Source organism: Acomys russatus, chromosome 7, assembly GCF_903995435.1.
Source record: "Acomys russatus chromosome 7, mAcoRus1.1, whole genome shotgun sequence".
Classification (NCBI taxonomy): domain Eukaryota; kingdom Metazoa; phylum Chordata; class Mammalia; order Rodentia; family Muridae; genus Acomys; species Acomys russatus.
The window spans coordinates 48,538,290-48,556,901 of NC_067143.1; the positions used below are offsets into that span (position 1 = coordinate 48,538,290).

Here is an 18,612-nt window from a genome sequence, read left to right on the forward strand (position 1 = left end):
GAGTCAGGAGTTGCTGTCAGTGGGACCTAGATCCAATCCTGGCTTTTAAGGCTTGCTGACTGTGTATGTGGCTTTACACTGTCGCTTCTCATCTCCAAAGTTCTTTCTCTTCACTTGTGAAATGGGGATGCTAATGCCTGCCTGTCAGAGAGGCTCTACGCTGGAGTAATGTGCATGTGGCACTTGGTGCACCAGGAGACCCACAATCAGGGAGAGAGTCCTTGAGCTCATTAACTAGTGATGGGATTACTGGGCTATAAGAGAAGACAAGACATGGTGGTGACTCTAATTTTAAAAAGGAACAAGACGATATAGCAGGCTTATTAGGCATAAAGGAGAAATGTTCATCCCTGATAAACTCCCACACACACATAACCCCAAGCCATGAAAACGGAAGAAGTTAAAACTCAGAATCTCATAAGGATAGATTGATTGCTATGGAAACACAGAGTTGAAAAGGAAAAGGAAAAGTGAAGGTGGGTCTCAGAGATACTACCCATAGCCAGGGTCACATCTCTAGTCCTCAGCAACAAGAACTCGTGTCCCTGGAATGGGGGTCCTAAATGAACAGATAAGGGCCATGTAAAGCATCGTGTCCTTATGTGTATTTAGAAGGCTATTGGGAGCATCAAATGAGACACTGAAAGGGAATGAGAGTTGTAAACTGTAAAATGCCCCCATGCTTTGTGCTTTTGAATTATTCATGCTTTAGGGACTCTTAAATATTTTCAAAGTAGCAGAAGGTAAAATTCAGATGAGTGTGTGATGTGCCGTTTGAGTACAGCCCATAGATGGTTCAGAAAAATGGCACCATGCACACATACATGTACATGTCTATGTGTGTCCAGATGGTTATGCATGTGCATCTGTGTGTATGTGCACAGGTTTGTATGTGTGCAAGAGAACTTCCAGCCCTTTTAACATGACCAGTCTCCATACAGTGTCTGGTTCCCACCAAGAAGTACAACCCGGGCCACAAATTCAGTCAGTCTGTCTCCTTAGCGAACTATGTCAACTGCCTGCCTCCGTTATTGTGGGTTAAATAGGGTCACCCCTGCCTCTGCCATCCTGAAGCTTCGAGTCTGTGGAGAAAGCTACCCTGAAGAGTTGAGGGGCTGGGGAGACTGCTTGGAATGACCCTTCACCTGAGAAAGTACCCTGGTGGTGGGAAAGCCCGGATCCTGTGGCCACCAGCTGTTGGCAGAGCTATGAATGTCATCCTTACTTGTTGGGTATGGATGACTTCTGGGAGTATCTTGAATGCTTAGGACCATTTAAGGATCTAGCCATGTCTGTGGGTGAAGAGCGATATGGGAAAAGATGCCCCTATCTCTGCTGAGGTAAAACCACAACTTGTTCATTCCCAAAGTCCCTTCCCTGAGTCTGGGCTGCGGGAATGGCAGACCTGAATTTCAGGAGAATTGGATGTTGTTGTTGTTGTTTAAGGTAGAAAATGGATTTGTTAGTTGGTTTTTAACTAAATAAAAGTAATATCCTGGCCTTTACTCTTCAGACAGCTACTGCCTGCAGACACGGAAATGTTCTGCATGCTATAGAGCCAATGGGGCCTTAGGGGCAATCCAGACCCATGGAAGCTGCACAATCAATTTGTGCATTTCCATTTCCAAATTATGACTGGTGATCCATTTGCAAGTTATGAAATTAATTTAGTGATTCAAGACCATCATTTATTAAAATTAAATAGAGTAACCCATTAACCCATAGAACAGATTTGAATATTTTCTTTGTATGTGTTTGATTGCTTTGTTTCATTAAAATGGGTTCTCTGTGTTGTCCAGGCTAGCCTGGAACTTGTGTTTCTCCTGTCTGAGCTTCCCTTCCTGAACACTGAGATCATAGGCTCACCCCACCAAACTTGACCCTTTAGCAGAGATTCCTTATCTGATATGTATGCAGTAGGAAATAATCAGCTCTTCACGTCAATCAATAAGAAAAACACAAGCATCTCATAAAGAAATAGACAACAGGCTTAGATACTTCCAAAAAGAGGGTAGCAAAATAACCAATAACAATACAGAAACACCACCATTCTTGAGAAAATGGTACGTGAGCCCAACCATGGAATGCTACCACTACCATGCTTCCATTAGAAAGGCTTATGTGGAAGAGATGAACTTTACCCAGTGTCTGTGGCCATGCAAAACTACTGGTGTACACTCTCGGTGGTTGGATTGAATTGGGATACAGACTTTGGAACACTGTTCAGCAGTCCCAACCACTCAGAATACAGGCATGAAAGCAGTTTCAGTCCATAGAGCATACTCATGAAGTCTACACATGGGTGCATATGATATAAAAACCACATGACGCACACAGGTATGCCACACACATGATACACTCATCCCATAATGGACAAGATGCAGTCTCTTCCCACAGTGGGCAGTGCATTCATTCAGCAGAGATAATGACCCTCCATGCATAAAACACAAAAGCCAGACACAGTCCTTTATGGCTCCCTTTTGTAAAATACAAAAGCAGGCAAAGCAAATACCTTAGACATCTGGGGAGTGAGTGAGTACCCTTGGGGGAGGATCTGGGCTTTTAGAGAGAATGTGAACTGCTTCCAACGTACTAATGTTGTTCTGCCCTTTGACCTGAGGGCTGCTTGCCTGGGGACTTTTGTTTCTCAGCCCTTGGTACTAAATATTAAACTAGGGTCCATGTACTTCATACTTCAGTGGCAAACTGTGTATGTGTGTGTATGTGGGAGACAGAGGGGGTGAGAGAGAGAGAGAGGCAGACAGACAGAGACAGACAGACAGACAGACAGACAAACAGACACAGACAGACACAGTCAGAGACAGACACACAGACAGAGACAGACAAACACACAGACAGAGACAGACAGACAGACAGACAGAGACAGATAGACAGACAGACAGACAGACAGAGAAAGAACATTACTAAGTTGTCATCTGGCCCTTAAAAGTCACTCTGGAGTGAGGTTGATGTGCTGATATCACTGGACCTGGCTTCCATGGGTGTTTGGAGTTTTTTGAAACTACATCAAGCTGCTGAGTTCTGATGGGTTCCCTCTACCGCACTTATGTCACACTTTAAGAAAAGCATGCCAGTGATGGAGGAAACAATGGTGGATCACAAAGGTTGGCATTGTTCGGTAGCACTGCAGATTGGTGCCTCACCTTATGCATGTCTGCAAAGTTCAGGTGTCAATCCCAAGCTGGGGGTGAGAGCCACCAATGTAATGTAAGCTTCCATGTTTAGGTGAAGAACTTGATACCCAAAAGAAGAATTAAGAGCAGAGCTGGGGTAGCACAGAGCTAGGCAGCAGTCTCAGGGCCTCTTGCCACTGTGAATGGCAAGTGTGTAGGCAGTTTTCACCAAACGCGCGGCCTGGGTGTCATGGTGAGGACACCTTTTTCAAGGGAGGTGGCCCTGCACAAGTTGGCAGCAAGGAGGGTGTTGGGGGGCTGGTCTGTGGCTCCCCAGAATTTCTCTCTCTCTTCCTTCTTGCTTCCTCTGTCTGAATCTGTTCTTGGTTCACCCGTGCACTCAATCACTTTTCCATGTGTGTAGAACAGCCTCCATGCCAGAGCTGTGCGATGGCTGTAGAAGGTGGAAAACTAGAAAGAAAACAAGCAGGGTAACTGAAGAGACAATAAAGCACATTTCCAACCAGTTTGTGTTTTTGTTGAAGACTTTTGGGCAACAGGGCCTCTGCTCTGGGCCTGGGCAAACTTTCTGGCTGAAGGCAGGTTTGTGCAAAGGGCCTGGAACTCTCCCAAGAAAGATGATGGATGTCATTAGCCCCTTGCCAATCCTTCTAACCAGGATCCCGCAGCACACGCTGCATGGGATCTCTTTACCCAGGCCATGTGTCTACCTGCACAGATTCAAGGGAAGTACAGTGTGGAGTCTCCCCAGCTGCTATTGGGAGGGCCAGAGTGGGTTCCAGAGATGTGGAGCTGGAGCTAAAGACTAAGGATAGAGAACGCCCCTGCATAAAGATGCTGGAGAATCGCCATTGTTTGTACCAGGACACTGCCTGCAGTCCAGGTAGGGAAAAGAGGCAGAGGAAACTGAGGTGGGCAGAGCCAGGTGCTGATGGAGCCTTCCTGAGTGATGAGGAAAACCTCACCGGAGACTTCCAAGGCAGGAAATGCCTGTCACCTAGGAGACAGGATAAAATGATGCAGGCAGATGCTGCTGGGAGTGGTGGTACAGGTCTGACATGATGCTTTACAGCACTCACTCGCTTATGCCATCCTTGAAGACCTAGGCGGCTGTAGGTCTGGATGAAGGTCAGAGGTAGAGAGATGAGTAAGAGGTTCCCCAGCCTCACATCCCTGCCAGGGACCCAGCACCCCAAAAACCAGACACAATTCAACATCATCGTTATTCTAGAACAAATGTCCTGAACTGTTTCTAGCATACATCAGTCGTGCAGAATAGTTTTTCAGGTAGGTGTGTGTGTGTGTGTGTGTGTGTGTGTGTGTGTGTGTGTGTGTATGCATGCATGTGTATGTATGTGTGAGTGTGTGTGTGCATGTGTGTGTGTGTGTGTGTGTGTTTGTGTGTATGGTGTTGGATGATCTAAGAAGCGCCATGCACTGAATCCATTTAGGGAGGTGTTGACACTACTAGCACGCTAAGGTTCTGAGAGAGCCTGCAGTGAGGGTGCTAGGATTGTGCCAAACTTAATTGCCCTGAAATCTCCGTAGTTCCTGTCATGTTCTTCAAATCCCTCTTTTCCTTTCCTAGAAAAGTCCATCCTTGAGAAGGCCTGAAAGCTGGTTTGGAGAGCTGAAAAAAGAGAAGGGAAAATGTACATATTATGTAAGGCCCAGTCTGCCCCAGTAAATGCTCATAGGATTGTAAATGAAGTGCTGGCTAGTGTGTTCCCTTGCTGAGAAGACCTTGAAGTTCTCAGCAGAGGCAATGGCATTGCAGTGTAGCTTTGGTGGCCTGATTCAGGGCCTCTGCCCTCGCTCCCTCACCTGCCTTCTCTCTCCCAGCTACTCAGGAAAAGGCAAGGGCAGAAGTAAAATGGTCAATCCAGGCATGGAAATATATGCCTGGAATCCTGCACCTTCCAGACGCAACAGCAGGAGCACCTCAAGCTCAATGCCAGCCTGGGCTACATTGGAAGATTCTATCTCTAAACACATCACCATCACCATCATCATCACCATCAGCAGCAGCAGCAGCAGCAGCATCAAGGAAAATGGTTTAAAGGCAGTGCACACTGGAGCCAGACCACCTGAGTGTGAACTCGTGCTATTTCTCCTTTCTAGTTCCTTAGACAAGCTGTCCGGGTACCACCTCTGCAAAAGCAGTGGCCAGCTCCATAGCGGCCAGGAAGAAGTGTGTTCATCTGTTCCCTAGGGGGCTCCAACATGAAGCAAACAGTGTAGGTATAAGAAACCTTTCCTGGGTGCCCTTTCCAGCAGCTGCTGGCAGCCCGAAGAATGCCCTACTTGGAATGAACCACCTGCAAATCCACTTTTCTCTTCAGTCTTAGGAAGGGCTGAATGCTCTTCCATCCTTTACAATAGGCAGAACTGCTCCAGGTCAGGGCTTAAGTTCCACTCCTGGTTTTCAAAACTGGAGCAGCTGCCAGGGAGCTTGGTCCCAGGGACTCCAGTGCATCTATTATTAATTTTCTGCAGCCAGCCGTTGGCCTCCCAGACAAGCTTCTGTCTGTAGACGACTGTAGTCCTCTCCGAACACTCCTGTCCTTAGTACTCCTCATGAGGCCTCATAGGAAGCAGCCCTCCCTAACCCCCGCCTTCCGGGGAAGCTGGGCTGTGGTGTAAACAGTGAGTCAAGAGCCCAGGATGGTCATACTGGATCTGACCTATGGAGATAGGAGGTCTTGTTTTTTGTTTGTCTGTTTTTGTTGTTGTTGTTTGGTTTGTTTTGTCTTCTCTTCACACTTTCTGCCTCATACGTGGTGCACAGGCAGAGCTGTAGAGATATCCTTGACAGCAAGATCCCATACCCTACTAATCATCAGAGGGCTGTGATGCCATCCATAGTGTGCCATGCATCCGTCATTTCTCTGTGTAACGTCCCACCAGGGAAACACAAGCAGTGGTCTTCCTTATCTTCCAGTCTACCCTCCCCAGTCACTGAACTAAATCAGAACTGCTTCTCTGTGTACCCTGGGGCACATATGTTCCTTTAAAGTCACCTTTGGGTCTCTCACTTAGCTGTTGAGCCTCTGATTTTGTCCCTGGACTGTACTCTCATGGGGGTAGGGGCCTGTTCATCCTCAACCATAGTCAGCACTGTAAATCTCCTCCCAGTGATCACCACAAGGGTGCACTTTACCGCCCCCGGCTTCCTCTCTCCTTTGCCTTCCTGCCTTCTCCCGTTCCACAATTCCTTTATTTTTGTTAATTATATCCGAAAGGAGTTAGCTTCACCTCGCCAAACATTTCTCTAGAGGAACTCATAGGCCCACTGTGGGAAGAAAAGGGAACAAATAGGCAACGTCTCAATGCCAACCTCTCACACTTCATCTCTCCTAACAGGAAACAACAACAAAAAAAAGAGTCTTTTATGATAAAAGAATTTTGATAATGTCAATCTATTCTTATAGTCTTTCTCTCCCTCTCTTATTTCTTTTCAAAACAAAACTGCACCAAGTGTCCCACATATGTTCAGTCATAACAAGCAGGGTGCTGTCCTTATTTGTAGCTGCAGAAGATGGTCCCAGTTAGCTCAGAAGCTTACCCACGCTGGACCCACAGCCAGCGTCCAACAGATCCAGAGTCCATGAGAGTCGCCACACTCTGGTCTCTGCATGGCCACCTCCTACCTCCCAGGGGCCTGTGTTCCTCAGCCAACCTTTGTCTCTGCCATGGGCACAAGTGCCAAAGATTAAGGCCACTCGGGCTTAATTGGGCACCACTTGGCTGTAGGACCAGGCCTCTCATTCCTGAGGTTTCCTGGCTGTGCTGGAGTTGTGTTGTTCATTAGAGAAGCACCAAATCTGTGCAGTACCAGGGGAAAGCTGGCTGCCCCCACACAGTGCCCTATGCCTAAAGTGAAGTCCTGTGTGACCTGGAGCATTGGGTCCCCAATCCTGTCCCAAATGTCAGGAATTTCTTCCAAGGACATCCTAGACAGACTGAGAAAGAAGGCCTATTCTAGGCAGTGTCTATGTCATCTTAACTTTTACTGTCTCTCCATTGTCTTTTTTTTCCCACACGGGACATTTTGACTTTCACTTTGGGATAAAGTCATCCTTGTTTTAACAATAATGGAACTAGAATGGAAGACAGAGGGGAGGGGGCTAAATTCTCACCCTAACACCCTCAATAATTTTAGGCACATCACATGGACTCTGTAAGTCTCAGGCTTTCCATCTTTAAAATGGGTATTTTAGATGCTACAATCTCTGCCTTGACAAGGATAATTAAAAAGCTCTAATTTGGGAGACATGCTTCCTAAACTTAAATGCCAGTTCTGCCCCTGCTAGTGTGTGACCTGGAACAAGCCATGGGAGTTCTCCCTGATTCCATGTGGTTATCTGAATAATGAGATGGTAAGAATGCCTATCTAATAGGCTTGTGGTAGGGACGGATGCCCAGCACACAGCACGTTGTTGACTGCCGCTGTTATCATCATAAATCCATACGGTGTGCGTCTGTACTTTTGTTTGCCAAAGCAGATTCACAGTTTCCTGCTGGGTAGCATTTAATCCCTTTGCTTTCATTGGTTCAGGAAATAGAGGACAGAAAGCTCTTATACATCTAGTAATGGTTGAAGTGAATGTGTGCAGATCACAATAGCTCCCACGTATGCTGTACAAGGCATTGACACATATAGACAGTGCTTAGAGAAGTAACGTGCAGCTTCCCAAATCATGCCAATAGCAATGTGTCTCCCAGCTAGAAACCTCCAATCTGGATTATTGGGGGATTTTTTTCTTCCATTTTGTTTCATGCCCACAATAGGTGCTAAGTTAATGATTGAATAGACACGTGTATGCATGTTTGGATGGATGAATAAGTAGATGATGGTGAGATGGATGATGGGTAAATAGATGAATCTATTTTATGCTTGATTCTTTGTTTGTCTTAAGTAGAATAATAAGTTGTGTATGCATGTGTGTGTATCTGCGTGAGAGAGAAAGACAGACAGACAGACAGGCAGACAGACAGACAGACAGAGAGCATTTACAGACAAGGCTCCAGCTATTTCTTTTGCAGGGAAGTAAATGGCCATAGCCTTATATTTGCATATCCCCCCATCTGTTAGCATATAAGGTCATTTTTCAGGAGTCTTCTCAGCTGTCTCCACCTTTGACAACAGATATGAACTCCTCTGTTTCTCCCATGCCTTCCTTCTCCAACAATGACCATTTTGTGCAGGGAATATTGCTGCGGCTGCCTCTTTCCCAAGGCTCCAAAGCTGGTCTGGCTTTTTATCATCAATGTTCTTGATGGAGGTGGGGTCCCAGACAGTTGGATTCAGGCAGTGGTGCCTGTGGCCTGGTGCCAGCTGACAACTCATGCTAAGATAGGTCACTCAGGTTTGCTCTGGGAAACAGGCAGCCTGGTTACCTGAGCTAGTTATCCAGCTGTTCACAGCTGTTGCCTTTAGATGTCACCAAGCCGTTTTCCCAGAGAGTTTTCTGAAAACCCAGGGGATGATGGGGATCTGGAGGGGATGGTTAAGGCATGGCAAAGTGGTGTGCAGCTATTCTCTGAGTGTGAAGAACCTTGTCCCACAGGGCAAAAGGCTGCACAGGCCACTGCCACTTAGAGCGCCAACTTCCTAATGAGATTAAAATGCCAACACCCTGCCTCTGAGCACACTTAGGAAAGCATTGGCTTGAGTTGCTTAATGAGAGTTAGTCAGAGATCTGAGGTCTGGGCAGGCGCCTGGCTGAAGTCTCGTTGATTAGAATACTGAATGTGCAGCCCATTGAAAGCCAGCAGTTGTTAGAGACCAGGCTCTGGGCTCCATTTAGAGAATTCCTTGTAACCCTATATTCTGCCAACTACCAAACATTTTAAGTGATCTGCTACAGGATGACTGGGATGGGGGACTTGGTAACAAAGACAAAACTGGTGATAATTGCCACAGTAGTAAACAATGACTAGCAAACCTGGCACCCACCAGAAACACTTGGTTCAGCTGCTGCGTGGAGATATTTCTTTCTTTTTTTCAGAGATGAGATCTCATGTAGTCTAAGGTGACCTCAAACTTACGGTGTAGCCAAAGATGACACCTGCACTCCAGATCTGCCTGCTTCTACCTCCCAAGTTGCTAGGAGTATAGGCATATGCCACCACGCCCAGGTTATGCTGTACTGGGGATTGGGCCCGGGGTTCCATGCATGCTAAGCAAGCCCTCTACCAACTGGGCCACATCTTGAACCCCTTTGGATGGCACATTCATGGTTCTCTTTCTTTAGACACAGAGGCCTAGGACACTATCTGCCATTCAAAGGTGTTGTGGGGTACCCTACCCCCCCCCCCCGCCCCGCAACACTGGGAACTGTAGTTCAGTCGGTTCAGGCAATGCTGCACTACAGTGTGCCTGACTGCCACTTCCTAATGTGTACAGCTTTGTGCCTGCTGCTTAGCCTCTGGGCTTCAGTTTCATCATCTCTAAAACGGGATTGGGCAAAATGGCAGCAGGGCTATAGAAAGCAATACAAAAGTTGAAATTGACAATACAATTACAGTGTGACCCAGCAACTCTGCTTCTGAGCAATAAAAGAAATAAAAAGCAGGGCCCTGAGAACAGTCTATGCACCCACACTCTTAGCACAATTCACAAATCCAAAGGTAGACCTCCCTAAGCGCCTGCTAACAGATGACTGGTCTCGGCAGAGCTATACCATGCAATGCTATTATATTTGTGGGGGCGGGGGTGGTGGTGGCGGTGGTGGTGGTGCTGATGGTGGTGGTATAGGTTTCTCTTTGTTAGCCCTTGCTGTCCTGGAACTCACTTTGTAGACCAATCTCACTGAGATCCACCTGTGTGACGCACATCGTGAGTCCATTCTTATGAGGGACTAGAGTAGTCAGATCCATAGAGGAGAGAGGAGTGGGGGTTGTTGGAGGCTGGAGGGAGGGAGAATGGGGCTTTAACTGTCTCACACGTTCAGAGTCGCTGCTGGGAAGGTTGCAGGGGTCCTGGAGCAGGACAGTAGCACTATAGGCACAACTAAGTCTTAGAGCCACAGCTGGATCCTTGAAAACGACAAACAAGGTGAACTGTACACTGTGGGTATTGTATGTTGGTTTTTATTTTACTTTGTGAGTATGTGTGTATGCAATGTGTGAGGATGCATATGTGTGAATGTGTGTAAATGTGTGTGAGTGTGTGTATGTATATATTGTCATATGTGTGTGTATGTGTGTGTGTATATGTGTGTGAGTGTGCATATGTGTGAATGTGTGTAAATGTATGAGTGTGTGTATGTATATATTGTCATGCGTGTGTATATGTGTGTGTATGTGTGAGTGTGTGTGTATGTGAGTGTGTGTGTATTTGTATGTGTATGTGTGAGTGTGTGTGTGTGCAGGTGCACACATACTCCAGCATGCTTGTGAAGGTATAAGACTTCTGGGAGCTGGTTGTCTCCTTTTACCAGGTTCTATGTCTCTTACTGTTTCTGCTACTGCCCTGTGTACTTCAGCCCAGCTGGCCCATAGCTCCCAAATTGCTGCAAGAGAGCTAGGATTGCAGATGTGAGTCACCACACCACACCCAGTTTTTAAATGCCTTACTTTATTTTATGTGGATCAGTGTTTTGCCTCCATTCATGTCTTCACACTTCATGCTTCACGAGACCAGAAGAAGGTGTCAGAGCCCCTGAGACTGTGGTTATGAGCTGCCCTGTGGGTGCTAAGAATCAGAGTAGGCGCCCCGAAAGAATAGCCAGTGCCCTTAACTGCTCGGCTATCTCCCCAGCCTCCCCATCCAGTCTCTTGTGGGTTCCGAGGATCAAATTCCAACCGCCAGGCTTGCATAGCAAGTGTCTTTACTAGATAAACCCTCTCACTAAGCCCATAGCTTAATTTGTTCAAGTTTGGCATACAATATCTAGCCTTCAAAGTCCCTTTGAGGAGAGTGCCCAGCAGCACCTGAAAATGACTTGGCATAGCTTCTGATACCGTGCCTGTATTTAAACATCCCTTTGTCTTTTCTTCATCATTTGCTAGGTTCTTTTGAAAGAATTTGTCAACCTAGGATCTTTACACGTATCTCCCTATCTGCACAGATGTGTCTAGAGGGAGGAAGGAAGGAAACACAGGTTTGTAGAGAAAAAGCACAAACACTTGTGTGTTAGTTTGAGGGTAACTTGCCCCATGGGCCATAGGGAGTGGCACTGTTAGGAGGTGTAGCCTAGCTAGAGGAAGTGTGTCACCGTGGGGGTGGGCTTTGAGGTCTTACAGGCTGTGGCTATGCCAGGTGTGGCACACAGTCTCCTTTTGCTGCCTGTAGATCCAGATGTAGAACTCTCAGCTCCTTCTCTAGGACCATGTCTGCCTGAATGTCACCGTGTTTCCCACCATGACAATAACGGGCTAAACCTCTGAAACTGTAAGCCAGCCCCAATTAAATGTTTTCCTTTATAAGAGTTGCTGTAGTCATGATGTCTCTTCACAGCAATAGAAATCCTAAGACAACTTGCATACCCACATGAGGTTTAAGTTTAGAGACTTCTCAGAGTCACAGAACTAAGGCAAGGTCTATCAAGGCTTGCCTCAACTCACCCTTCTGAGGGAAGTGGCTGCCACTCTTCGAAGGGAATGTTCAAAAAGCCACACTTGCCTATTGACTTGAATGTCATTTGAGACAGTGGGAAACTTCACTGAGGCTCTTCCCAAGAGTCCTCAAGCGAAGTGAATTCTTGATTAAGCCAAAACCTTGTCTGGCTTTCACCACACAAGCCTTCCTTGTGTCCATGCTTCTATTAGGCCAAGCCCAGTGATGCTCACAGCGCGAAACACCAGCATCTTCAGGAGACTGGGATTGCTTGACACTAGACAGGCTCCAAATCAGCCTTGAAAAAAGCCACCTGCCTACTTAGGTCAAGCAGGAAAGAGTGATGCCCCTCAGGTCCAAAGGAATGTCCATTTCCCTCACAGCATGTCTAGAGCGTGCCTGGCTGTACAAAAAAGAGAGCTGGTGAAAGGGAAAACCATGTGGGTGTAGTGTGGTCAGAACCCCAAGGGTGTGGTTCCTGCCAAAGTCAACATTAAGATTGGGGTTTTATTATAATGAATGAATTAAATTGGACAGCAAATTGAATCGCTACATTTTCAACATTATCATAGAAAATTGAGTAGTTACCTTGGATAGCTAAGTAAAGATGATGATGGTGGTGATGATGATGATGATGATGACGACGATGATGATGATAGTTGTGGTGATAATATAAAAGACAACTTGAATTGCTAACGTGGAGAGAAAATTGGATCTCCGCTCCCCAGAAATGTTTTTTTTAAAGATTTATTTATTTGTTATGTATACAGTGTACATCTGCAGGCCAGAAGAGGGCACCAGATCTCATTCTAGATGGTTGTGAGCCACCATGTGGTTGCTGGGAATTGAACTCAGGACCTCTGGAAGAGTAGACAATGCTCTTAACCTCTGAGCCATCTCTCCAGGCCCCAGAAATGTTTTAATTGTACTTGTCATAGGCATGATCTAAGGTTACCACGTTATACACGTGGCCCTGCTTTTCTATAAATAAAGAGTCAAAGAGATGTTGCTGTCTCTGTTGCCAATATGGAACTCTGAGACCAGGTGGCTTGTGCTGCCTAGAAATGAACCAGGAAGTCTACCTGGCCCCAGGCTCCATGGTGTACATTTACTGTGTCTTGAATAAAATCACAGCTAATTATGAATCTTCAGAAACAAAATGATTTACTTGCTTTAGAGGAGGAGCCATTTAAAAAGTAACACATTGCATAAAGTCCTGATTATGAAGAGTCACTTGGGAGATCATTTCCAGGAATAATTTAAACCATCAGCACGGTGATGGTACTGTCACAGCAGGGCCACAGTACTAGGTTTCACATCAACTTGGCTTAGATGAAAGCTTACTGTCCCTCTAATCCATGGCAACACAACCCATTCAGTGTCTCTCAGTGGTTAAATAAGCAGAAAGTGGTGCTGGGCTCCCACAGTCTCAGCTCTGTCAGGTACAGCCATGTAAGCCCAAGCAAGCTATGAGTAGCATTTCTTTCTTTTTTGTTGTTTTGAGACAGGGTTTCTCTGGGTAACCCTAACTGTACTGGAACTCACTTTTTAGGCCAGGCTGGCCTTGAACTCAGATCTGTCCACCTCTGCCTCCCACTGCTGGAATTAAAGGAATGCACCACTGCTCCCTGCACTTCTTAGACTTTCTGAGCATCCATGAATGCCTATGACCAATGGAGGTGCACATTCAATGTATGTTAAGGACCCTCTGATCCCACAATGTCACAGGCTAAGTGAGGAATTTGCTCTGCCCACCTAACAGTCAAGTGAGACCACCCTGACTTGTGGTGTGGACAGCTCTGGTTTAGCCTTAAGCCTTAAGGGGGCAGATTGATGTCAGTTCCCATTATTGGCATTTCATCTTGTACTTCAGTCTCAAGGGCTCTTCCTCAGTGCTCTCAGGTCCCATTGGCCTGGGGACAATAATTATCAGGTCCTTGGTAAAGCCAAAGCTATTATTGTGACACTAGGTTATAGAAAACTTCCCTAAATTCTGCCTTTGCTGCCTTGTTCTCAGGGATAAAGACGCCTAGGATGCTAGAGCTAAGCTGGCCCTGAAGATCAGCAGGGCCCACAGCAGGGAGCTTGGCCCTCAGGGTTTGATGAGGTTGCTGACTGATGCTGGAGAAAGAACAGGACCTTGCCTGGTAACTTTGTCTTCACATCTATGGGTGGTTTCCACTCCTTGCCCACCCACCGGCTCTAGTATCCTGAGCAAACAAAACAAAATGCTCTAATGAGACAGCTTCTGAAACCAGCAGGGAAGCACACCTCCCCCTCTTTCAGAGGCCCAGAATCCTCCGGGGAACAAAGGCATTCCGCATCTGTGTCTGAAATTCAAGAAAGAGCTGAGGGCTATAAGATAAGATTTAGGATAAAGGTCCAAGCATCCGTGTAGAATCACCCAGGAGAGGGGACAGCGTGGGGAGTGGGGTGGGAAGATGTGGAATTTGTTGCAGAGATTAGGAGAAATGAAGATCTATCTCTCGCCTCTTCTGTAATAGTAAAAGAATGGAGGAAAGAATTCCTAAGGACAGATAGGAGAAAGTGGTTTCTGCTCCCTTGAGAGTTGAGGAAAGAAGATTAAAAAAAAAAAAAAAAAAAAAGATGACTCAACGCTGACTAAATCCAAGCCCTTCCCTAGTCCCATCCTTGCTCAGCCAGGTTGAGCACGTTCCCGCTTGTGTGTGCTCACACTCAGTCTCTACAATGGCAAACTCATAGTGTACTGCAAGTTTCTGTTTAGGTGTCAACATCTTCTGTGTTTGCCTCAGCCGCAATTTACAGACCTTTTTTTTTCTCTCTCTCCTGCTCTGAACCGAAGAGCGTGCCATCCCCCCCCCCCCCCCGTCTTCCCCCCTCCCCCCTCCATCCCTCACCATCTTATCCTTCTGTGGTTTTCCTCATAGGACTGCCCAGCAGAGATAATTGTTTACTTATTATCCATCCCCCCTGCCAGCATGTAAGCTCCACAGGGCAGGGGCAGATGGTCCTGCTTTATTCCGTTTTGTCCTAGAGCTTAGAAGAAGGCTGGATAACCGCTTACAACCTTATCTTCTGCTCCTTCACAACCCCAGATCGAGAATCCCCAGTCTTTCTTGACGCTGCAAGCGTAGTTTAGCTTCCTCGTCACAGCCTTGAACACCCAGATACCTAGACAGGGCAATCCAAAGGGTGTTGGCTAAAGGACCAGATGGGTAAAGATACTGATAATAGTAGCCAATTGCCTAAAATTGTGATATATGGTGCTCAATAAAAAAAAAAAAATATGCCAGGCTTTTTTTTTTTTTTTTTTTTTTTTTTTTTTTTTTTAACTTAAGAAAGCCATAGCAGAAGCCTCCACCAACCCCGTTTGCTTCTGAGTACAGGCCCTGCCCTGTGTAACTTCACGCATCACACACCATGAAGCCAGGCCTGCTGATGAGGACCAGACCTTAGAAGACTATAAATACCAGATACTGGATTTATGGTTTGTCATGTTAAAAAAAAAAAAAAAGGAACTACGGAAGGATTTTGAACAGAGGTGACATTTCAAGTTTATCTCACTGTTTCCTGACTGTAGGTCATAAGCACTGTGGAAAAAAAAATGCACAAGTACAGAAAAGCATAAAGCCAGGGCTAATCTCCTCCTCCCTCTCCCCTGCAGGCACCCAACCCCACAGGAACCAGCAAACATTTGGTTAACATCCTTCATCTTTTTCCGAGTTGATGTTTTCCTAAGTCTCACAGTTAAGCTGATACTTCTTCAGCTGTAGAAGGAATTGAGTTTTGCTTTTATTCAAGTGACATTTTAAAGGGTGGAGAGGGGTTTTGCAAACATATGTTTGGGGAGCCTTAGCCCGGAAGTGAGCTTGTGGAGTGGAAGGGAGGAGCATTTATAGGGCTGACAGCAAGGCATTGAGGTGGAAGAGGAACCGGAGTGGTGGAGTTCCTAATGGGTGGCTATGGAGGGACAGACAGGGAGCTGGTACCACCGTGACACGAGCTTCCAGGATTGGGCGAGCCTTTTGGGGGATCTGTGGGTGACAGCAGGTGTTAGGAATCCTCTATCCAACAGTGTTCTTTCTCTCCCTTATTCTAAGGTTGAGCCTGTCCCTCCTGCCTGGGGGAGGGGGTGCAGCCTATGCATTCTGAGCAGCCTGGGGTACCCTATGGGGATGGGAATCCACCAGAGAGCATGTGTGGTAGGGTCAGGGTTCCTAGCCTGGGCGGCTCATGCCTTGGGGCTCAGATTTGCCCATTTTCTTGGTAATCCCACGTGCCTGGGCTGGCAAAGGAGAGAGTTAACATTGTCATCGGGTCCTTAATTGTGCGTTTCATGAATTTTCATGTTTCCGCTTGCAAGCTTAATGTTGCTTTCTCCACGAGGTTTTTTTATACTCAAGAATAAGAGACTTGTAATTACAGAGTGCTGTGGATTGCAGAGGGTGATTAAAATGGATTTCATGAAATCTGAGATTCAACACCCCCAACCTATAACTCTCTCTCTCTCTCTCTCTCTCTCTCTCTCTCTCTCTCTCTCTCTCTCTCTCTCTCTCTCTCTCTCTTCCCCCCTCCACTACACACACACACACACACACACACACACCAGTCCAATGGGCAGGAGAGTAAGTCAGAATCCCACAAAGTTCAGAGAGCTGGGATATGAAGGCTATGAATTTTCTTTATGTTTTTCCTCCCTGGTTCTTGGATCTTCTCCAAGACAGCCCTCCCCTCCTCTCCCTCCTCCTCCTCTTCCCTTCCTTCTCAGACTCCTCCAGTTCCTGAAAGGAGTCCAGCTCCATCCCTGACCCCCAGCCAATTGGGACTCCCAGGGCCCTCTGACTGCTTCTCACTCCAAGAGGCAATGAGACAGAGTAGGTCTGTTCTGCCTGAGAGCAGTCAGTGAGCTGTTTTATCACGGTGATGGTCAGCCTCCGTCCCTGTCACTTTGAATAAGGCCTGAAGATGCTGAAGCCAGTGAGGGGTAAGGAGCCTCATTTCATGTGTCTCTCCTCCTAGGACAAGGTCAGTGCCCAGTAGACATGGAATCTGCTCTGCTCCACTTTAGTCTGAATCTGGAATGGGCTGATTGGTGTTCAGAGGACATGAAAAGAAAAGTGGTGTAGTAGTTGGGATGGGGTGGCTGGAAGGCTTCCTTGAGCAGGTGGGCTTCACCTTGAATCCCAGGGAGCTGGGTCTTTGGGGAAGGCAAGGGAGCAGTAGGTAACCCAGCCTGGCAAACCTGGGAGCTGATTACCTGGAGCCTCTCGGTGGCTGCCTCTGAAGGTGTGTGATACAGTATTGGATGGAAGTAAGAGCACTCCCATGGAAAAGGACAACTATATGCCCCAGTAGGCGTGAAAGAGACCATGGAGCTTCCTCCCCGACCCAGAGAGAGGGGAGCACGCACTGAATCAGCCCCTCAGCTCTGTGCCTTTTAGCAGTAAATTAGCTACCTGTGTTATGTGGCACCACTGGAGCAGAGCGAAGCCAGACCTTTCTTTGTCCCGGGTCATGCTCTATCTGTGTCCATGTGCTGTGTATGGAGGCAGTGTTCTAGCCACTTGTGGGCTGAATTGTTGTTTGGGCTTCTGCCCAGAACAGGTTCTGGTACATTCTCCAGGCTTTTATTGAGGCTCCAGCATTGGTTCTATTGGCTTCATAGGGAACAGATAAAATCTGAGAGAGGGAGGGGCCTGCCTGGCACACAGCCTTAGAAACGGGGATTCTTCACAGCCAGTGAAAGCAGGGTAGGGCTTGTAAAACCACAGGCCCAGCTCTTGGGTCCCATGCCCTGGTTCCAGTGTCATGCCTTTCAAAGCAGACACCTCCCCAGGCATTACCCAGATGGGGAGCCTTTTTGAGATACCCTGCTCTTTAACCATGAGCATAGACCTTGCCCGAAGGACACATCCTCGCCAACCTGGCTGTGTCTGTGAGCTTTGTTCCACCCTGCAGGCCCTGAAGCTGCAGGCGCAATCCTTTCTACTCTTAGACCCTCACTGCTCCCTGGCCCTGGAAGTTTTTGACCTAGTGGAGATCGCTGCTGGGAAAATGCCTGTGACCCCTCTCTCATTCCACGGCATGTTTTCCTGCCACCTGTTGGTCTCCTAACCCTAGGCTAGAGCTGCTCTCCAGAGTTCAATGAGTACTGTGCCTGGATGACAGGTTCATAACCATGGATCCTCTGTTGCAAGGTGGCCAGGCTGAGGTTCTAGGGGAAGCCCACCATCATCATCTCCTCCGGGTGCTGAATTGATAAGGTTGGTGGCTGCATAACAGATGCTAATAGCAGGTGAAAACTGGGCCTCCATGGAGGATGCAGAAGAGAGGGTGTTCTCAAAAATGGATGGGTCTCATACCGCAGTGGGGCCAGTGAAGACAGACAAGGTGTCCTGGCAGCAGAGATGGTGGAGGTTATATTTTTAACAAAATGAATTAGGGAAAGACTGCTAGAAAATGAGACATTTAAGCCAGGCGTCCAAGAATAGGAATTCACCAGGAAGAAATACCATGTGGGCTCAAACAATGGAAAGTGGGTAGAAGAGAGAGCAGTTGCAAGAACAATAGCTGTGCTAGTGTTAACAGAAAGCTGTGTGTGTGTGTGTGTGTGTGTGTGTGAATATGTATTCTCTGTGTGTGTGTATGTGTGTGTATGTGAATATGTATTCTCTCTCTCTCTCTGCGTGTATGTGTGTGTGTGTGTGTGTGTGTGTGTGTGTGTGTGTGTGTGTGTGTGAATATGTATTCTGTGTGTGTGTGTGTGTGTCTGGGTGTGTGTGTGAGTGTGTGTGTGTGTATGTGAATATGCATTCTCTCTCTCTCTCTCTCTCTCTCTCTCTCTGTGTGTGTGTGTGTGTGTGTGTGTGTACACACCCTTGGGCATCTCCATTTACAGATAAGGTGACTAAG

General features: G+C 47.0%; 1 protein-coding gene across 1 annotated transcript in view; it reads left to right on the forward strand.

The window, feature by feature from the left end:
- The first annotated feature begins 16,510 nt into the window (after nucleotides 1-16,510).
- Nucleotides 16,511-18,612, forward strand: part of Tenm4 (teneurin transmembrane protein 4) — a 393,055-nt gene continuing 390,953 nt past the window's right edge. The window contains 1 exon segment of the mRNA XM_051148959.1: nucleotides 16,511-16,684. Within this exon segment, the coding sequence (XP_051004916.1) occupies nucleotides 16,666-16,684 (19 nt within the window). The 5' untranslated portion in view covers nucleotides 16,511-16,665.